Here is a 23063-nt window from a genome sequence, read left to right as displayed (position 1 = left end):
ATAAAATCAACATGCCGAATAATAAAATCAACATGCCGAATATTTAATCCTATTACCACGATGAGAAATTATTATTTTGAGATCTTTTAGCCTTTAGGTATATATGTTTTTGTGGACCGAACTATATATAATGGATTTAATATTCTTTAAAAGAATCAATATTTCTATTAGAAAATTTCTTAAATTATTTGATTTCCCCATTTTCTATGGCATTACGTTAGGGTCCACCGTCACATAGTCAACTTGTAAAAAAGGTCCTTATCTAACACTCAATATTTTTTTGTTTATTATAATTATAAAAGAGATAAGAAAGACAAAATAAGGTAGATCCTAAGTACAACTTTATAAAATAAATCTTGTTGTATCATGTTGTGTAGTCAAATGAATGAACTGTAAATTTGCCAGCTAGCCACCCCCAACTTGTGTTATGTAAGCACAAATTTTTTTTTTTATTAAAAAAAGACGTTTAATCCACGACCTATTATATTTAGTGTAATTTATAAGTGAATCTACAAGGAATAGTGCGTATGCAGATGTTTTTTCTAGCTTGAAGATAGAAAAATAATTTTTAATAGATCATGGATCAAATAAAAACATTACAAGACAATTCGAAAAATGAAAATAAAAAGATAAAAGAAGTTAAAATAAAGTGTCAAAAGAAAGCATGACAAAGCAAATTGAAAGTTAATCGTCACTACTCACTACAAAAAATAATACGATAATTCAAGTTTATGAATGATCAAATAGTCGTAGAAATAGAATAACAAGAACTCTCAATGTAATATTACACCTACTAGCTAATATGAAGAATAAACGAGATAATTCTCAATTAGCTAACTAATTATTTACCATAACTTATATCTTTCATAATCTCATATATAAGATCATGTTATCGATTGTGTAACTTTTTTATACACCTTAATTAGCTTGTTCTTTTTCATGAGAAATAGAAACCACTACATATGACTCAAGCCTTGGATTTTATTCTTATCTTTAAAAACTTCAAGTTACCTTTTTTCCACCCTTCATAACTACAAATGTGGATTGAACACTTCTCTTTCTTCTTTTTTTAATTACTTTATTCTATTTCACGTGTTATAAAGTTTAGCATGTTAATTATTATCTTATTTTTTTTCTTCGTTTATAATTAAGATAGAATAAGTGGATAAGGAAGAAAAAGAAAAAGGGATGTGGCTCTCACTTTCTCCACGCATTTGTGAAATCCAAAAATTAAATGAATACACATAAAGTATATATTGTCATAAAGAATGTCACGAGCACAATTCTTGGCAACATTTTTTTGCAGTTGAGGAGAGGACGTAAGTCGTTTGATACGAGAGATAAAGGATAAAATAGGATATTAGTTAATATAAAGATATTTATCTTAACAGTTATATCATAATGATGAAATAATTTTATCTATCTCATCGTTGTACCAAACAATATGATGCATATGCAACTGTGAAGTCGAATCACATGGTAATAATATTGGTTGAGGTTGTTTCTCTCTGTATTTTGTACTCTCATATTTATAGTGGATAGCTCATCTCCTTTGTGGACGTAGGTCGATTGATCGAACCACGTTAAATCTTTGTGTCTTTTGGTATATTTCTCGTGATCTTCTTACTCGTGGTCTTTTGAAGTTTGCTTTGCTAGCTTCCGCGTTTACACCTACTTATTTCGGCACTAATATCTATCATTCCCTAAACAACAGTAAACTCATTCTACTCCCTTCACCTTAATGAGGTAGATCGAATTCTCCACGAGTGTCTTCTCTAGTAACGAGTCTTAAAAGTATTCGTAATATAATAGATTGTTAAATGTGAATAGAAATTGAACAAAAGCAAAAATAAAATTAAAAGCTAAGTAATAATATATGAAGGAAAAATAACCAGAGGCTAAAATAGCCATTTGCTGATTGGTCCCTTCCATGATGATTATGGGCAAAAGTTGGGAGGAAAAAAAAAAGTTTGACAAATCAAGCCCAATTTTGGAATTCTCCCCTAATTCTATCCTTTGACTTTGACTATTCAAGTACTCTTTTTTTTTAATTGCTTTTAATAATCACATCGTTTTGAAAAATCAAGAGTTAAAAAAAAATTATTAAAATTACACACGGCAATTCTTGCACAATAAAATAAAGGGAAAACTCTTCAGAATAATGAATATTTAAATCATATTAAATGTTACTAGCGAAATTTTAATTTGCAACTATATTAATTTTGTTCAATCTTTCTATTCTTTCTGACTTGTAAGTTGCATGTTTTATATAAATTCAGAAGGTGTATGATTTGATTTTTGATCGTATAAATTCAGAAGGTGTATGATTTTTTATTTTTGATCGTATAAATTTAGAATTTAGTATATGTTTATCATAACTATTTGTATACGACTTATGAAAAAATCATAACAATAATTAGTATATTAGCAATTGAAATATACAAAAGAAGTTAATTTTGAAAAAAAATAATTTAAATGCATAAATACAAAATGTGTAAATACTTACCATATGTTATTCGCAGACAAAAATAGACAAATAAGCAGAAATATACAATCACAATCACCATAGCAAATGAAACTATAATTATAGAGCTTATTATATATATCATATTTGTTATTTCTAAAATTTTCAATATAAAAAAAATGTTCTATACGGAAATTTGAAGATTAAAGAAAAGGTAACTTTCTTCAATATTTACATGCTTGGAGAAATTACGTACACTAATTAACTATGTTCTATGTTTTCTTGAATTTTCTATTGAGTTGGTCAACTGTCAAATATGTCATGAGATTTGTTCTTTTGATTTTTCTAATTTAGTTCCTTAATTGTTTTCTCCACCAAAATATATTGTTTACTTATAAGATAAATTTTTTTAAAAGATAACTTGTGACGACTTGGGAGTTAGCTAGGATAAGACTCGATTCAACCTTGTATATAGTATGATTTAAAAAAGTCAAATTAGTTATCAATTTAAGTATTTATTTAACAAATAAAATAAAAAAAGATACTGAACCTAATGTAACATAAGCTCAAGGCGAGGATTTTGTTCAAATTATATTAAAGAGATCACTTCTTAAAGGATCGATATAAGACTCTTCACACACATCTGGTGTTGCGCAATTAAATATGTAAGGGCTTTGAGATGGGATAAAAAATCTTTAACAGCGATTTATTGATATACTTTTAAAATATTTTAAATTGTTAATTTGTATGATTTATAATACTTCTTATATAGTTTATAAAGATGTATCTTACAAATTACATGTCTGAATACGCAGTCAAAGAAAATAAGTTTGGATCTCAAAATTTAAACTAATGTCATATAAATTGAAACGTAAGAAATATTATATTATAAATATTTGTTAATTTTTATCGTAAGGAAAAAGTATTAATTGTTCTTGAAAGTAAATCAACTTTTTTTACTTTTCATAAAATGTAATTATCAAAAAAATAAACTGGATCAAATTAGAGTTAATTAATGCCTTAATTATAATGATTTATATGCATACTACACTTCGATCTATGGAACAAAGGGATTATAAAACAAAGACTAATTAAAACCCCAAAAAGTAAATGTTAACTTACCGTGATCCAATGACAGTTCCATGTTGATTTGAAATAAATAATTAAAGTCCAAGTCAACTTTTTTTTTTAATTAGGTGTCCGATATTTGTATTCATATGTAATTAAATTATATTCGTGTTATGTAAGACTTCATTCGAGGAAAAAATCCACAAAAGGCTTATAAAATAATTCATACACACCGCTCAAATTCAGAATTTATAATTAATTAAGAAAAAAATAAATCTCGTATACTGCACTATATTCGTTAATTATAGGTCCAAATCAACTTGCAAACACATAAATAGCAAAAACCATGTGGGATTAAAAAGACAAGTAAACAAAAGGAGGAAAGTAACCAACATGGGTTGTGGTGCACTGGTGGGAGTGTTTCACCCTTAATCAGAGGTCTCGGATTCGAGCCCTGGATATGAAGAAAATTCTGTTGGGAGCGCCATCCCCGAATGAGCCCTACCATGCGCAATTCGAATTTAGTCGGAGTTCTAATGTAGGCTCCGAACACCGGGTGGAAAACCAATAAAAAGGAGGAAAGTAGTGGGAAAGAAGGATTATAATTTAATTTTTCAAAATTAAAATTTGATAAGAGAAACATCAGAGAATTTTCTAAACGGCCCTCAGACTGCTTATTAATTAAATAAAACTATATGATATGAAATTAGGTCATAAAAATATAACTTATCTATATGTTTGGACGGGTTATTCACACGCTTATGCATTAGCTTAGTCATTTAGTTCATCAAAATTGTATTGATATGTATTTTAAATTATCTCGTGGGAAATTTATTTTAAAAATTTTAAGAAGACATTTTTTATTTAATACGTGATATAAATTTTTAGAAAAGAATGAATAAGATAATTAGAACTTAGTCACAATTGAGTAAATTGGGTTTGACTCGCATTTCAGCTCGTAATATATTTACCCATCAATTTATTAACTCGATTAATTTTTACCTATTCAAATTTAATTCGATAAAAAAAATATTTAATTAATATTTAACGTTTACTCCTATGTACTTTTTGTTCAACATGTCAACAATCTTAGTCTTTTGATAATTATCTATTCATTTCTATGAGCTTTTTTTTCTCTATAAATACTCTTCATACCCTTTCTTTCTACTTCATATTAATTCTATCTCTTTCTTTTTTCACACAAAAAGAAAGAATTAAAGATGGAGATTTTAAGAAAATCTTCTTCTCTTTGGGCTTTGCCAATTCTTGTGTTGTGTTTCTTTATCAACAATGGAGTATTTGTTGATGCTTCTCACAAAGTTTATATGCACTTGCAATCTACTACTAGTCATGTTGATGCTAGCAAGGTTCATAGAACTGGTTATCATTTTCAACCTCCTAAAAATTGGATTAACGGTACGTTTTTCATGTGTTTTTCATGTCTATATTTTTGTCTCAATTTATGATTTAGACGTTCTGAGTTTTGAGTTGTGCATAAAAAGTTTCGAAAATATGTATTTATTCTTATTTGTATTTTTTTTTATGCACAATTATATGAAAATGATGTTTGGGTTAAAATTCGGGATTTTTGTCAAATCTACTGTTAGGAGCGGAGCTAGAAATTTAATTTCGTCCTTCTGCCAAATGCAACAGTTTTAATTTGATTAGTGTATATGCATTGAGAAATCGACTAAATAGGTATAAAAAAGGTAAATTCAGAATTTAGTTATTAATACAATATGATCACTATTTTAAATTTAGAAGGGAAAATGCATAAATATCCTCTTAATCTATGTCCGGAATTCTAGAGATTTACTTATACTATACTAAGGTCTTATTACCCTAATGAACCTATTTTATAAGTAATTTTCTATTTTCGACCGACGTAACACTAACTTTAAAAAAAAGTCAATCAGCATTGGATCCACAATATATGGATACACAGGCTAAAAAGGGGTAGAAATTATTAATAAAATAAGTTCAGAGGGTAATAGGACTTTAGTATAGTATAAGTGTGTCTTTGAAATTTTGGACGAGGGGCTACTTGTGCATTATTTCAATTTAGAATAAACTTAAAGCTTGCATCCCACTTTCATCCATGGCTTTTTCTTGTCTTTGGAAGTATCTACATATGTACAAACATACGTATTTAAGAATAAATAAATATGAATAGAGGAAATAATGATTAGAAATGAAATATCTAATAATTATTTAATTTCCAGCTGATTGGTTAGGTTGACTGAAAATGTTAGGCTATTTTGATACTATTTGTTATAATAATAATACTCTGACAGCTTTTGAGTTAATGAAACTACATGTTGCCCATGACAAGTAGATTCATATTGTAATTAATACAATATTGCCGTGCTATAGATATTAGAAGATTTGAAACTAATTTTGTTCACATCAGCGATCAACTTATAATAAGTCAAACTTAGGTGACAGCCTGCTATATTTTACTTATATATATAATAATTTAAAAAAAAACTGAAATGTTAATCTAATATGATAGGAAAATGACCATATAATGATGGTTAGAAAAATAATAATAAATATATTTTACATCGTCGATTCAAAGAATTCTTACTCATAGAAAGGTTTATGATGTGTTTTTTTAGAAACAGCTAATATGCGGTCAACTCGAGGCTAACGTGAGAAAATGAACTTAATGCATGTGTCATGTGATATCTTTTGAATAAAATATTTGATATACATTTATATAAAGCACAAAATAGAGTTGATAATATAATATATACGATGATCGAGATAGAGTGTTAACACTTTCATTCTTAATTAAGAGATTTCGAGTTTGAATTTACTTGAATACAGAGTAATTTTTTTTTAAGGAAGCGTTTAACTCCAAATGAGATTTTGAGACGTAAATTTCAATTTAGCTGATTTATCAGATACCGGATGAAAAATTAAAAAATAATAATAATATAATATAGTATAGTCAACTCCACCTCCCACCCCCAAACCAGGTGTGGTACGTGGGTTGGTGGTAGAATCTGAACCAATCGTATATATAATATTATTTATATTGTAGTATATACATATACAAATAAAACATGTGAAGAGCCCAAAAGTACGTGAAATATATAGAGCCAAAATGTATGACGTAAAGATGAAAAGAAATTTACAAAAACAAAAATATGAGTTACTCTATACATTTGTTATGATTTCATTAGTTCTCTTGACGATTCAGTTTGTGTAATTTTAAAGAAAAAAAAGGATAGAAATAATATAACAATAATAAATATATCCTTGTTGTTACTATCATGATCAATAGAAAAAAATATTAAAAAACGACTTTTTTTTTCTTTTTCGTTTTTTTTTTTGGGTTTATATTTGAGGAATAAAGAAAAGTCAAAATGGTTTTGGACAATATTGGCAACTTGTAGTAAAGTCTTTGGTCTTCGGGCACGTCATTTCACTTTATTTAATTTTTCTCTTTATACCTATTTGTTTCTGACTCAACGGATTCAGGATTTTAAAATTCACAAATTATACGATAAAAATAATTTAAAAAGTTTGGGTACGAGTTTTTATTTAAATTCTATATATAATTTTAAAAATTTATTATATATATTTGATTGTGAATATATCTAGTTATTATTATACTCACTCTGTCCCTTTTTGTTTGTCCACTTTGAATTGGCACACTTATTAAAAAAATAATTAATGACGTAGTGAGTTTATCATTTTACCCCTATTAATTATGAAGTGGATGAAAAATTCTACATTTTTAAAAGTAATTAGTCATTTAATTGTGTTATATAGGTAAAAAAGTTGTTTATTCTTGATTTGTCAAAATGGAGAAATTAATAGAGACAACTATAAAAAAAAATGAACAAGTAATTAAAAACAGAGGTAATATTATAACTTGTACTCATTGTAGAAACTCATCGAAATTTATTAAGTATCTATAAATTTTCGCCTTATTGAATTCTGAATGAACAATTCATACATATTAAATATTTAGTTTTGTTTTGTTGACTCTTCACTTCAATAGTATATTTGAGTTTTCTTTATGTATAAGTCTTAAATTTTTCGTCTCTCTTTAATTTGCCCCTTTTTTTTCCATAGAAAAGAGGTTGTGGGCCTTGCATGAGCTGGTTCCCTTTAGAAACTTACAAAATTAAAAAATAAAATAAAATAGGGTAGATTTCTATGTTGAAAAAGAAAAAAAAAACACTCAAAACTTTTTATATTTCCTAGATCTTTTTTTTGTATTTTTAGTGATAATGAAAGCCCATCCATCAAAACTTCAAAATATGTGCATTAATTTTTGGAAAAATTACTACGAGAGATGATTTTAAATAAATAATTATTGATTTTAGAAATATTTTTAATTTTATTACTATTTATAGCAATACTATGTAAAATCTGTAATATGTATTAAAAGTGAATTAAGTATGCAATAATATGTATTATAACTATTTTATAAAATATAGTATGCATGTTTGGTAAGAAGTTGACACATTAAATTATAAGTGTATTAAAACGTGACATAAATGTATTATTCATCAATAAAACTTGTATTATATGTGAATAATAATTTTTTTTTGTAATATAAATTAAAAGTGTATTATTCAAAAATATATTATTGCTATAAATGGTAAATATTTTTTATTTATAGTATATTACGTAAGTTTCCCTTAATTTTTTCATCTAAATATTAATTTAGTTGGATGATCCATGTTACTATTCTAGTATTCTTCATTCCCTTAGGTTTTGATTTTTAACATTTTATAAGTTTTAATATCTTGCTAAAAGTATATTCCAATTGCATTTTGACTAATCAATTCTCAATTGTTTTTTTTTTCCATATGATGCTTCAAACAAACAACAGATCCAAATGGTGAGTCAAAAAATTCACTCATTTTTACGAGTACTTTTTTACTAACCATAATCAAATTTTATTTTTACTTGGTAGTAATTTTCACTTTTGTTCTCAATAGGTCCAATGTATTACAACGGAGTGTACCATCTATTTTACCAGTACAACCCAAAAGGAGCAATATGGGGCAACATTGTTTGGGCTCATTCAGTCTCAAAGGACTTGATCAATTGGATCCCACTCGAACCCGCTATCTACCCGTCTAAAGTATTTGACAAGTACGGTACATGGTCCGGGTCAGCCACAATTTTACCAGGCAACAAGCCTGTGATCCTCTACACTGGAATTGTGGATGCTAATAAAACACAAGTCCAAAACTATGCAATCCCAGCTAACATGTCTGATCCATATCTTCGTAAGTGGATCAAGCCCGATAACAATCCATTGATTGTCGCGGATAAAAACATAAATAAAATCCAATTTCGCGATCCAACAACAGCTTGGATGGGCAGAGATGGATACTGGAGAATTTTGGTTGGGAGTGTGAGGAATCACAGGGGAAAAGTTATAATGTACAAAAGTAATAAGAACTTCATGAAATGGACCAAAGCTAAACACCCACTCCACTCAGCTCAGGGTACTGGAAATTGGGAATGTCCTGATTTTTTTCCAGTGTCGTTGAAAAATAAAAATGGTTTGGACACGTCGTACAATGGAAAAGATGCTAAACATGTTCTTAAAGTTAGCTTCGATGTTACGAGGTTTGATCACTATACAGTTGGTACGTACGACACCAAAAAGGATAAGTACTTTCCGGATAACACTTCTATTGATGGATGGAAAGGATTGAGACTTGATTATGGTAATTATTACGCGTCCAAGACGTTCTTTGATAGTGGCAAGAATCGTAGGATTTTATTGGGTTGGGCTAATGAATCAGATACGGTTGATAACGATGTGAAAAAGGGATGGGCCGGGGTTCACCCTATTCCTCGTAAAATATGGCTTGATCCTAGTGGAAAACAATTGGTTCAATGGCCTGTTCAAGAATTAGAAACTCTAAGAAAGAAAAAGGTCCAATTATATAACAAAAAATTGAACAAGGGAGAAAAGGTTGAAATCAAAGGAATCACAGTTGCACAGGTTAGGGATTGATTTTTTTTTTTCTTCTTTTGTTTCATTTCTATACTTATTTTTAAAAATACAAATTATATTTGAAAATTACAGGCTGATGTTGAAGTGATATTCTCATTCGCGAGTTTGGACAAGGCAGAGCCATTTGATTCTAGTTGGGGTGATCTTTACGCGCAAGATGTATGCGCCATTAAAGGTTCAACGGTTCAAGGTGGACTTGGGCCTTTTGGGCTTCTAACTTTGGCTTCTAAAAACTTAGAAGAATACACACCCGTTTTCTTCCGAGTTTTCAAGGCTCATGATAAATACAAGGTTCTCATGTGTTCCGATGCCTCAAGGTATGTTATTTCATTTTTTAAACACCTCGCCAAAAAAAAAAAACGAATATGTCACATTGTCATTCAACTACAATTGAATGGTTTGTTTATCTTTTTCCATTGATGTCACCAGGTCAAGCCTAAAGAATGAAACTACTATGTATAAACCATCATTTGCTGGATATGTAGATGTAGATTTAGCAGACAAGAAATTGTCTCTTAGAAGTTTGGTAAGCTCTCATCTCAATACTTTGTTAATTTTTACCTATTTCATACTAATTTTGCGTATTTTAACAATTTGGTTATATTTCAGATTGATAATTCGATAGTGGAAAGTTTTGGTGCTGAAGGAAAAACGTGCATTACATCAAGGGTTTATCCAACGTTGGCGATATTTGACAAAGCACATTTATTTGCCTTCAATAACGGCGCGGAGACAATCACGATTGAGACTCTAAATGCTTGGAGCATGGCTAATGCTAAGTTGCACTAGAACGTTTTTATCTTATTATGCCACGTCACAAAGAAACCATAGTATAGAAATTTAACTTGCAGTTATTCATAAATGATGCAATTTTTTTTAATATAAAAATGTTGTCACATATTGATCAAATGTCTTCTTGAATTAAGAGAATGAGTATCTTGGTGCAATTTTTCTTTTCATTATGATTGAGATATTAAATTCGGAATGATTCGTCCGTTCTCTATACTTCTTTACTTAAATATTGAATTGGGTTTAAACTTGTGACATAAGACACATTTCCCTCGGTCTTGAACTCTATTGAACAAAAGATTTTATTTAATTTAGGTGTAAGGACAACAATTAAAACTTACCTCAAGCCTAGGAATGTTTCTCAATGATTTTTTTAACATTAATTTTCAAGCTTGGCAACTCTTACAAGTTCTCAATATCTGTGTAGAGAATTCATTTTTCACTTATGTTTGTCTTGAAAATGCAAGACATCTCTTCTTATTTCAATATTGGTTGAAGACTTACGAGGCCTTAAATTATCAACAGGCTCTCTTAGCACAGAACAGTTAAATTATCAACAGGCTCTCCGAGTTACTCAAGACCTAGCACCCCAACCTAACTCGAGTATTTCCTAATAAAATTGGTTCGGGGGTTTGACCAACACTATCTTGTCCTTGAACCATCAGAGAGCATTGTCAATTCAATTAATCCGGATACTCTTTTAACCCTGATTCTATATTTACTTACTTTACCAATTGTCATTGAAATTCATAGTCAGAAGTAATGTTACTTTTGTTTTCCTCCTTTCAAACATAAAAGAAAAATTCAAATTTTGCTATTTGATATCATACTCGTTTTACTTGTATTTACTATGGACAATGTTGGCATAGGAAGCTCAAAATCAACCTAGCAACTAGCCATTCACAGGCCTATTTTGATGTTGATTTCATGTGTGTTTGATCAGACTTTTGTTCTATCAATTATAAATTACCATAAAAACATACATTGACTCCAAGTTTAATTTGAGTAAGAACCACATTAACAGCATGTCCATTGCTAACATCACAATGTTATTATCATCTCAAAATCCAAAAAACTAGTTATTTTTCATTTCTATTGTCACTGGGCAAGGTTGATTGTTGTAACCATTGTTGAGTTGACTCTCTCAATGCGACATCAATAGTGTTATGATTTCTAGTATCAAGTATATAGATCACAATGTTACCAATGAAGCAAGACGAAGCAACAAAAAGTGTTCACTTTTTAATGAAGATAATGACGAAGTCAACTTACTAATCCAACTCAACAAAATAATTTCCATCTCACAAGATTGAAAAAGCTCCAAATGATCATAAGTCAGAATGACTTGTACTCTGGCTACAAAATGTTCAAAACTAAGTTGTAAAACACAAACAAAGTTGCATTCTTAACCAAAATATTCTGCCATGCAGCATGTATGTTGCTGAGAAGAATTCACAGCCTCCTTCCTCTTCTACCACCCTTTCTGCGAGTACTGTCGGTGGGAATAGGAGTAACATCCTCTGACAAAATACAGCAACAAGTACTTTCAGCGGGGATTCAGATTAAAAAAGTTGAAGAAAAAATTAGCACGTTGTAAACAAAACCTAATACCGAAGCACTTAGAGACCATAAAGATGAAGAAACTATGCAACAATTAAAGAGGGTTTTACCTATGCGTCCAATTTTCATTCCGGATCGAGCAAGGGCTCTAAGAGCAGACTGGGCACCAGGACCAGGAGTCTTGGTTTTGTTCCCACCTGTAGCCCGAAGCTTAATGTGAAGGGCATTAATTCCAAGCTCCTGTAAATTATTAAAAACAGTGAGTTGCAACTCAACAACTTGACTTCCTAGCTATTCACAGACACAAGAAAAACATGATCAAGGAAGCTACAACTTATTTTGCCAACCTCAGAAAACTATTTTAATCTTCATACACTATCTGATGTGAGACATTGTAATCCAACAATTACACTTCCACTCTAAATTTGAGATGCAATTTGGCATTACTTTGGTTATTTAAACATCAGGATCACGCTTAGACGTAGTCTACAAAACAATATTAATAACGAGGAATATAGGTAGAATAATGTTTCCAAAAGTCATCACACAATAAAACAGAGGTAATACCTGAATAACCTATGACCTTGACAGATTGAATCAGCATAAAATTTCACTTTTATTAACAGCAAGAGATGTTGAAAAAAGGAACAACAGAAGGGAGCAGAGTTCAAGTAAGCTAAGCATCTTGATCTAAAGTACTGAAAATTGATTTTTACAATGACATCTGCCATTACTTAGAACCCACAAAATCCTAAAAGCTTGGACCTAACCCAATATGCCAAGGAGCAAACATGCATGAGATCATAAATGTGAGTCAGTTATTAACACATTAACGCTCAAGCTTAAAATCTTTCACATATCATTAACAATTTATAACCAGTGCAACCTGTCGCAATCCGCAAACAAGTAATTGGATACAAAACCGTCTTTTTAATCTTCTAGTGCTTAAAACTATGTATAAATGCATGAAGAATTCACATTTCTTAAAAATGGTGGAGAAAAGGAACTCCAACAGCAGACTGAGCAATAAATCTGACCTTGCATCGTTGAGAAACATCTTGTGCTGCAAGCATAGCAGCATAAGGAGAAGATTCATCTCTGTCAGCTTTCACCTTCATGCCACCTATAGAGTAGACCAACTCTAGATGAAAAGACAGCTCAAAAAGACCACTCATCCTAACTAGTTTCCCAATTAAGGAAGATAAATAATGTTCTGCATGTCCCCAAAAGAATGTCACCTTTTATATAGTAGGAAACAACTTAAAAAATTTTGTTTTACACTTGATAAAACGATTGAAAGTTACAGAAAAATCTTAAGTTAGTTTTAGACCACAACATTCAAAAGTCTTCCTTTCTATCTTAAATTTTGTGCCAACAGAAATGGTAACATAAATAGGGGCATAGTCGTACGAAATATAAAGGAGAAAATGAGTACAATGTGTTAATCAATTGAATTTGGAAGTTGAAAAGTGATATTTTATACCTGTTAGTTGAGAATACATATTAGACATGATAACTGTTCACTTCCTATGCTTTTTCTAGGAGTTATTTAGCCTTACAGAACATTAGTAAAAAATATAAAGAACTTCCTAGTATTTTATTTATTTTGTATTGTATTAGCCTGAGATGAGTTTAAATGGTAGCAAGATCAGTGAGGTTTCATATAGCTGCCCCCAACATGTTTGGCAGTGAGGCCCAGTTATTGTTGTCAAAATGTCTTCTTTGTTCTACAGGAAGTTTAAAAATGCAAAATGTAAATTCTGGGAACTGTGGGGATGTTAAAGTCTTAATTAGCTGGTGAAATTAAGGTTTTCAACAACTCAGTAATGGTGAAGTCCAGAACAAAGATACTACACAGATGCAATCACTCCCATATTACAGAGTACATACCAGTAATGCGAACCATTGTTTCGCGTCCAGACAAATCAGTCACATGCTGCAATTAATATACAAGTACAAATTCAGAACAAAATAATTAATTATACAGCTTCTCCAAAAACAAAACTAGTCAATTTACAAAGGTGGGGAAATAAAAAACTCACAATGAATGTGTCATTGAAAGAGGCGAAAATGTGAGCAACACCAAAGACCAATTCACCTTCCCTGGTAGCTGGTCCAAGGGTAACAGTCTCTTCCTTGGGCTCTCTGGTCTTTCTCCTCGACTACCAAGCCAATACAATCCCCATCAATATAAACTTTAATAATACTAAAATAATGAAGCAAATATAAAGACATGACATATAACCATCCATTATGCCAAACTTAAGGCCATCACTATGCAGAACTACATCACAATTACATCAAGGGAAGTGTGTTCAGTGGGAGACAATTCGTCGAAAAATTATACTAAATCTATATAGAAATAATACTGGATATATGTCAAAAGATACTTTTTTATACATGTATATTAAATCATGAACACCCTATAACATTTCTGGCTTAGCCACTGTCAGTATACTGACAAAGAGTTTCAAAAATCTCAGTTTGAGCATACAAATCTAGCCGAAGAATTATATTATTGATGATACATTCCCACAAATACTCTAATTTCAGTAAGCTAAACTTCAAATCTTCAGACTAATTTCTAACATAATACGAGCTTAATTCGGTTAATTACACATGAATTAAAATTAAAATCAATATCGCCTTATTGAAAAAGAGAATACCATGGCTAAGGTTGATTTGCAGATGTGCTGCTGCTGCTGCTGAAGCTTGAAAAACCCTAGCTGCAATGGTGGTGCGAGTAAGAGGCTTAATTGTCTATGCCTTTGTTTATATAGTTAGGGTTTCCAGAAATTATAACAAATTCATAAATGGGCCTCTTCTTTATTTTGGACTGTGAATGTGCAGGATGGGCCTTTTTCCTTTGTTTGCATCTTATAGCCTATTTTACAAAATATTTAATTTGTAATCACAAATTTCAACAAAATCAGTATTTGCTCCTCGTTCGATTCTTCTGCTTCTTTTTCATCTTCTCGATGTTTGTTAATTATGCAGATATTAGTTATGCATAGATTAGTTATTTATTATTATACATGTATTAGTTAGGGGGTTTCTAAATAGTCAATCCAACGATATATTAATTTAACACATGAGTAGTTTATTATCTATTTACTTTTCAAACATTATATAAGTTACAAGAAAATTAGCACATGAACAATTTATTTTTATCCAGCTACAAATGGCCCCCTTTAAGGTTCGATATCTAGTATTGATTAAGATAAACTCTGTATTTTTAAAAAAGTAATTGCTATTGAATGATAAATCGAAGAAAGACATATATCGAGATGTGGGAAGGAAAGAAAAACTATGGGTACCTTCATTAAGATTGTTGTAGTTGCTAACTTCATAGTTTAATGTATGTTTCCTATGGATATCATCCAAATTAAAGGTCAAAATCATCTAATATTTTGTTTTTCAAACTTTGAGACATTATGGTGTAACCTACTTCAACGACTAGATCACACTCTTATTCTCTAACAAAAAAAAACTTGGGTTATGAGTGGTAGCAACCACAACAAATAACTATACCTCAATCCCAAGTAAGTTATTATCAACTATAAAAATTCTCATTTCTAAGTTGATATTAGGTACTCTAAACCAAGGGCGGAGGTAGGAAGGGGGTTCATTTGAATCCTTTTCAATGAATAATTACATTATTTATATAAGATTAAAATTATTTTTATTCTTCATATGTTGAATCCCCTTACTCCGTTGAATCCCCTTACTCCGTCACTGTGCTTAATCATATATCTTATCTAACTCTACTTATGCTCGTTTCAAACTGATACAATCGAACATGCAATATGAACAGTAAATACTGAGTACCAACTTCTTCCAACAATGGAATTCACCACTTTTCAATTATCGAAAACAAGAAACAACCCTGAGAGATATCAAGATAAGCAAGCACAAAATGCTTTCGTGAGAATGTTTACATTAGGACCCTTTGAAACCTTTCAAAAGGAAACTTGCTAAACAATAGAAGCTAATTTGGAAGTTATAATTTCAAGAAGCCCCTTTGGATTTTCGACATGAACCCAATGACCAGAGTTGGGAAGGAGATGATAGGACATCTTGCCTTCGGATCCACCAGTTCCGTTGGAGGCAATGCTTTCGAGTTTCTGGACAGTCTCTGGATCCCACCTATCACTTCTCTCAGCACGCACAATCGCTATCTCTGTCCCTTTAGGCGGGTGCTCCAGCAAAGGCCAATAATCTTTCTCCCTGAAAAGTTCCATTCTTTCTTGTAAACAACCTTCAAGAACACAATCAAAGAATGGATCTGGTTTTTTACCTGTAAGAATCAAACATCTCTGCAGCAGCTTCAATATTAAAGTTCCATGTCATGCTATTCCCTGATTTCTCAAGATTGCTGCCCAGCCATTCTGATAATGCCTTGGAAAACCCGAGTTTCAACAAGTGATCTACCAGCCATCTGAAATGCAAGATTCATGTAAGAGACGATGAGAAAACATGTTCGAGAAAACTCATATGAGAATATTCAGGTCGGCAAAGACTAAATGCGTCAGAAAAAGGTGCAAGTAGAGTGTGCTAACTGCTAAGTAGCACTTGGCGTTTTCAACAATCCTAGAAGTTAATAAAGCCTTAACCAAGACAAGTCGCAATCTCATAGAGTTATTATTTACGACATAGTACAGAAAGCATAAATGTTTGCAAGTGTCAGACTATTGCAAAACCCACATAATATGTACACACTTTCCAAGTCCTGCTGATTTCTAGGTCCAATTGAATGCTACACACCAACCGTTAATACTTAGCTAGACTATTTGCTAGATCATCCAAAAATTGTCGAAAAGAAACTGGTTATATAATGTTGTATAAATCTGGATATAGTGTTGTATAAATCTGGATACCAAAATAACACAATACATCTTGAGCATAAAACTTAGACACAACGAAAATATGCATATACTGTATCACATTAAAGAAAGGTGATAGGAAGGAATAGAGATTTCACTTTCGAGAGGGGATTGGTGAAGGTAGGCTCTGCAGTGTCTGCATAACTTTCTCTACTTCTCTATTGCTATCATCAGGGTTCACCTTTCCAGGGACAGAGTCCAATACCCAGAGCTGTTCTGCATCAGGGGAGTAAAATATAGTTTAACAAAAGAGTTCAGCAAAGACATGACGCAAGTGGAACAATCAGAGACAGTTAAAAGCAGTCACTACTCAGATTATTGTCTGAGACCTCTATATTCCCACGCGACTCATTTTTGCACAAGATTCCCCAATTTACTGGAGAAGTTTGTGGAAAGTGGCTGCATCACCAATTTGAAGTGTATATTAGGCTGCCAAGCTAAGCTCGCACAGTGTATACAGTGTTTGCCGTGTTTATGTTGATTCCATAAGTTTGTAGACACTCCAAAATTACAAGAATTTACAAGTAAAAGACTAATTTTTAAGCATTATTTCTCAAAGTAGATCTAGCTAATATCAAAAGTTAAGCACTTATTTTTTGTGCAAGGGAATGAAATAATAGATTTAAAGGCAACAACATAAACCATTAAAAGATAATAATAATGAACCATAACGTATTCTACAAAGAAAACCTACATAACTTCCGCAAGTTCTCCATTTGCCCCTCAATGAAACAGTTATAAATACACAGGCAAGTGAACCATCCAGTTGTAGCTTTTTCATGGTTAGAATAGTTTTATATAAACACATTCTAGATCAAAGAAGCAAAACAAAGATAGAACAACATACATATTGAGAGGAAGAGAGAGCTATAGTATATGTCTTTTATTTTTTACTTATTTCTTCTTTCAAATATCTCCAAGAACAAGGTTCTTCCCTTACATGGTATTATCAAGGATAAGCTAAAACTTCATTTAAACATCCTGTAAACAGATTGAACTAAATGAAGGAGGACATTGCTTAAACAGGCAATGGGATAACTTGCATATTGCCAAGATAATCTTAACAACAATAGCACATCAAAAAAAGAAGCTAAACCAGATACTAGCACAGAAAAAAAAATTGCAAAATTGAACTACCATTTCACCAAATTAATATGTAACACACGAACCCAACTGCTAATTCGATCAGCTATCCATGAATACCGAATGAGGTTCAAAAGCAGGATTAGAAATAAAATTTTCAATCATTTGCAAGAAAGAGCAAGCACCTGCTTGGGCAATCGAGCCGATTGGCCATAAACACCTCGAGAGCAGCTCTCAACATACTGCAAGGCGACTTTACCACCCATGGAATGCCCTATAACAACATCAGGCCAATCCCAACCCTTTGAATTCACCAAATTAGCTACATCTTTTGCAGCATTTTCCATATCATGTGGTGGCACAAAGCCTTCAATTTTAGCTGAATTTCCATGATTCCGCAAATCCACAAGAACCATCCTCCAATTTACACCATCTAAAAAAACACATTACACATACAAAAGCATATAAGCTGCAAAATTTTAACGCAGTGACAAGCCAGAAGTGTTTTCACTAAGGGAGACAAAATACAAAGAATTAAACGATGAAATGAGACAAATTGAATAGAAGAAAATGACCTTTTAAGCTCAAATATCAAGTTGTCTACGAAACCAATTCTTCCAAATTAAACATACCAAAGATTAATCCAATTCAACATATAGTATATACACACACACATGAAATTTACTTATTTGCACAGTATAATTTTACGGCGAAGGAGTATCAATCCATTAACTAGCCCAAATTATTCACCAGTAACGGAATGAAACTAATCTAAATACAAAAGATTCATAATAACTGATCGCAACTAATTTAACTAGCTAGAAATTGATTTGACTAAAGTACCTGCAGAAAGGGAGGAACCTAGAGAACGAGAGAAGGATCGCCAATTTCGACCGGAACCTAAGAGGCCGTGGAATATAAAAGCTGTGAAATCGTAAGGTTTATCCGGCGAAGATCGGACTTCTTCGAAAGCTACGGTGGCGATGGAACGGTCTGACCGGTGGATATACGGCGTCGATGTAGTTAGAACCCGGTTCAGGAGTCTAAGGCCTTCGACCGGTTTGGTTCTGCAAATGCTCGACATTTTTACCGGTCTGGTTTTCTGCTTCGTAGTTCTTTGCTTTGTGGCACGACTTGAATTTTAAATGACAAGCAATTTACCTTTTACATGAATTTCGAGTGTAAATATATAAAATATAGTATTTTACAAAAAATTAAAATAAATTTTACAAATTTAAGAATTATAAAAAGTATTATAAATTAAATAATTGATGACTTAAAATATATAATTAAAAAATTACTGCTAAAAAATATTATTTGACCTTAAAGTTCAAAAATACCATATAAATTGAAATGGAAATAATACTTCACTAATTAATATTTTGATTTATTTTATCATACTATCTAGGTATTAATATATTTAAAACTGTAAATTTTGATGATGTTATAGTGCCACAAATATATTGATGTAATTTTAAGTTTCTCTATTTCATAAAAAAATTTAATAAATTAAATTAATTCACTTAAATTAGAGCAGAAGGTAACAAAAGTAATATAATATTGAAAAATTGACTAAAACAAGAATATGATAATATGATATATTTTAAATATAATAAATTCAACATATTGAAAATATAAAAAAAAAACTATCAAGTAATAAATAATAAAAAAATCTAAGTATAAATTATTTTTTGATTTAACAAATTAACGTGAATATCGATTTCACAATATATTTGACCATAGATTTGCAAGTATTTTTGGAAAAATAATTTTGGCAAATTTTGTATTATTATTTTTCTTCAAACACATTTTTGAAATAAATATCTTGACAAACAATTATGATTATTCAAATTGTCTTGAAAAAATATGATTTAGATAATTAACGAAAAATCTTCAATATTGTCTTACTTGTTTAATCTCCTTCCCAAGATATTCGATCATATTTTTCAAGAAAATCAACATTTAATAACTTCAAAAAAAATTGAGCTAGTTGTTATTTTTATTTGAAGAATTTATTTCTCCTCAAAGTACTTATTCAATTGATTTTTTTTTTATGTTCAATTGTCATATATAAAAAAAACAATTAGTCTAAACATAATGACACATTTTTATATTAAGACAAAAAAATCATTTTAAAAAGAATTATTTTTATTTATACAAAAAATCAATTGATTATTTTAGACATAGATTTTTAAAGTCTTTTTTTTTAAATATCTTTTTTGTTAAAATCAAAAAGATATTATTAATTTATGAAATAATAAATAGAAATAATACAAAAAAATTGACAGGTATACAAAAAATCAATTGATTAATTGATTATTTTAGACATAGATTTTTAAAGTCTTTTTTTTAAAATATCATTTTTGTTAAAATCAAAAAGATATTATTAATTTATGAAATAATAAATAGAAATAATACAAAAAAATTGACAGCTGTGGGATTTGAACCCACGCCCTTTCGGACCAGAGCCTAAATCTAGCGCCTTAGACCACTCGGCCAAACTGTCATTTACATTTTTAATGTGAAGTTATCCTATATATCGACTAAACTTTCATAGATGAAGTTCAAAAATAATTATATTTTTTTAAATTTTATTTCTACCTTTTGAAGATAAAAATGTTATCTAGAGAAATTTAAATTTTAACTTTAACAATAACATCTTGATATTTTTATTTATATTTAAATTGGCCCCATAAAACCAAATTTAAAGATTTATATTTAGAAGGAAAAATTGTATATAATAGTAAACTAATAACCTAAAATAAATGGAGTAGCTAGGGTTTGATTTAATTGTGCTCCATAACAAACGTTAGTTAAAATTTGCCAGGCGTCTCTCTCCCCAAAATCTCGCTCGCCACTCTCCATTCTCGCTCGCCTCTCTCGCTTTATACACAGAAGTGTATAAATTCTGTTTCTGTTTTGTATAAAGCGAGAGAAAATTGTATATACACATGCAAAAATACATATCTTCGTCTTATACATTTAATTATACAATTTACAAACATTTTACTTCAAATATTGCAGAGAAAAAAGGCCAACAAATTATACAATTGCGAATTATACAATTGCAGTGAAATACAATTTTCTCTAGCTTTATACAACAGAAGTGTATATATTGTGTTTCTGTTTTTGTATAAAGCGAGAGAAAAACATATATCTTCTTGCTATACACTTATAATTATGCAATATACATACATTTTAATTCGATTCAACTGTATGCAAAGCAAATTTTATAAAAATATTGCAGCGAATTATACAATTGTGCATTATACAATCGCAGTGAAATAGAATAGCGAATTATACAATTGCAGCGAAATAGGCCAGCAAATTATACAATTTAGGCCAGCGAATTATACAATTGTATATGTATAGCGAATTATACAGTTTTATGTTTGCTATGGAGCGCAATTATACAAACTTTGCTATAGCATACAAATATGAATTTTTTGTTTGCTATATGTGAAAGTTGCCTTATTTAGAATGCATCACTTCTTAAAAGTGTCTAGATACATTTTTAATGTTTTAAAATATAAACCACACATTTATATCAAGTTAAAATTAAAATGTCTAAATGATCACGATTAAAATTATTGTATCAAAGTTTAAAATATATATATATGTATAACTCCTGAAAAAATGAGATAATGACGTTTTCCCGTTTTGAATAAAAACTTTCTGCGTCTTATCGCCACGTAATGGCCACAGCTGCTTAAGCATCCACCGTTGGATAAATTATGAGTTATTCTGAGCCGTTGGATAGTAAGTAATATGGGACCCATGGATTCATAAATCTCTGATGAATCTAAAAAAGATTACATCAGTGACGTTTTCCAACATACGCAGCGTAGAAGTCGGTGACCATCTCTCACAAATGGATCAAAACGGCGTCGTTAGCTTCCGCCACCGTCAATCTCCATCCTCCGATCGGTTTCTCGGCGTCTTCTCTCCGCCGCTGAGTGATGCTGCTCTCGTCGGCGGGACAGATGAACCAGTGGCCGATGATGATGAGCTTAACGAAGATGATGTGTTCTGGACTGGAAGAGCTTTGACTGAATCTCAACTCCGTTCTACTTCTCCTTCACGGAATAGTTTCCGGCAGCCTGAGAAGTTTGGTATTCTCGCGGCATTAGTGGAGGATCAGCAGAAAACTAATCTGCCTGTTGTCCGTCGGAAGCCTTCAATCGCTTCTTCGCCATCTAGTACGGATTCGATCTCGCAATCACCGATTTCATCTTCGCCTTCTACTGTGATACCGTCTGCACGTGCTTTTCCTTTGATTCCTAAGCCGCCATCAGGTATCAATAATTTGAGTCACTCAAAATCCATGCCGGCGAGGAAGTTCCAGCACTCAGCTCCTGTCAATGTTCCAATAATGGCGAAGAAGGCACCAAAGCAGGGGGACCTTGCTGAAGTTGAAATTGACGACGATGATGCCGACGATGAGATGTTACCTCCGCATGAAATGGTGGCCCGAGGATCAATGAGGTCTCCTAGAACCACTTTCTCGGTGCTGGAAGGTGTGGGAAGAACTCTCAAGGGGAGGGATCTTCGTCAGGTTCGCAATGCTGTGTGGCGCCAAACAGGTTTTCAGGATTGAAGTATGCTCAATGAATGTTGATATAACTATAGAATATGGATCTTGTTTTAGATATCTGAAGTTTAAAACTGACCTGAAGTTTTTGTTATATTCTGTATATAGGCAGTGAAGAAATGTTTTTACAAATTTCTTCAGTTTTTATATAACCTAAGTGTATTGAAAGAAGATGAAGTTATTACCTAGAAAAAATTGCTGATATGTTATATCAACATGTACATTTTGGGCAATGATCTCTTTGAATATTAATGCCGAAAGAGTTTTGTTGAATTATGTATGATTCTGTTGGTCGCACTTCATTATTTGCAAGTTGAAAAGTTTCCAGCTTTTAGCCATTGATCTTTGTTATCTTTGCTATGTCTAAAGTGGAAGGTCATAGATCATTGCCTGTTCTGATGTTTCCTCGGTCGAATTTGCATAGCTGATTACCTTTGATCATATACATTATCTAGTAGTTTGGGTGACTTCTTTTGCTCCTTCTGTGCAAAGTGTGAACTGAACTAATGGACTGGTCCCCTGGAATCAAGTTTCAGAAGTTACTAGCTTTTAGCCATTGATTTTTGTTATCTTTGCTATGTCTATAGTGGAAGGTCATAGATCATTGCCTGTCCTGATGGTTCCTCTGTC

The 23063-nt window shown here is 31.2% G+C and overlaps 4 protein-coding genes and 1 non-coding gene across 5 annotated transcripts; 2 read left to right on the top strand and 3 right to left on the bottom strand.

Annotated features, from left to right (window-relative positions):
• The first annotated feature begins 4703 nt into the window (after positions 1 to 4703).
• LOC107032067 (beta-fructofuranosidase, insoluble isoenzyme 1-like) lies at positions 4704 to 10489 on the top strand. The gene is made up of 6 exons (XM_015233631.2): positions 4704 to 4948; positions 8385 to 8393; positions 8494 to 9515; positions 9600 to 9844; positions 9957 to 10053; positions 10137 to 10489. Exons 1-6 carry the CDS (start codon positions 4753 to 4755, stop codon positions 10314 to 10316), a joined length of 1749 nt encoding a protein of 582 aa, XP_015089117.1. The 5' UTR covers positions 4704 to 4752; the 3' UTR covers positions 10317 to 10489.
• Positions 10490 to 11535: 1046 nt separating this feature from the next.
• LOC107002800 (40S ribosomal protein S14-2) lies at positions 11536 to 14679 on the bottom strand. The gene is made up of 6 exons (XM_015200968.2): positions 14543 to 14679; positions 13919 to 14038; positions 13767 to 13812; positions 12914 to 12999; positions 11987 to 12116; positions 11536 to 11836 (listed from the first exon to the last, which is right to left on the bottom strand). Exons 1-6 carry the CDS (start codon positions 14543 to 14545, stop codon positions 11769 to 11771), a joined length of 453 nt encoding a protein of 150 aa, XP_015056454.1. The 5' UTR covers positions 14546 to 14679; the 3' UTR covers positions 11536 to 11768.
• A 997-nt stretch (positions 14680 to 15676) lies between these two features.
• LOC107032355 (protein ABHD11) lies at positions 15677 to 18987 on the bottom strand. Its single transcript, XM_015233952.2, has 5 exons — positions 18686 to 18987; positions 18028 to 18275; positions 16858 to 16970; positions 16174 to 16314; positions 15677 to 16103 (listed from the first exon to the last, which is right to left on the bottom strand). The coding sequence occupies exons 1-5, from the start codon at positions 18924 to 18926 to the stop codon at positions 15851 to 15853; spliced, it is 996 nt and encodes a 331-aa protein (XP_015089438.1). The 5' UTR covers positions 18927 to 18987; the 3' UTR covers positions 15677 to 15850.
• Positions 18988 to 20268: 1281 nt separating this feature from the next.
• On the bottom strand, positions 20269 to 20348 carry TRNAL-UAG. The gene has a single exon. It is a non-coding gene; the product is annotated as a tRNA-Leu (tRNA).
• Positions 20349 to 21649: 1301 nt separating this feature from the next.
• LOC107032521 lies at positions 21650 to 22709 on the top strand. Its single transcript, XM_015234123.2, has one exon. It carries the CDS (start codon positions 21714 to 21716, stop codon positions 22437 to 22439), a length of 726 nt encoding a protein of 241 aa, XP_015089609.1. The 5' UTR covers positions 21650 to 21713; the 3' UTR covers positions 22440 to 22709.
• Positions 22710 to 23063: the final 354 nt, after the last annotated feature.

The sequence above is a fragment of the Solanum pennellii genome, chromosome 10, assembly GCF_001406875.1.
Source record: "Solanum pennellii chromosome 10, SPENNV200".
NCBI lineage: Eukaryota > Viridiplantae > Streptophyta > Magnoliopsida > Solanales > Solanaceae > Solanum > Solanum pennellii.
Note: the sequence above shows the minus strand (reverse complement) of the source record. Positions and strands in the feature narration are given on the sequence as shown.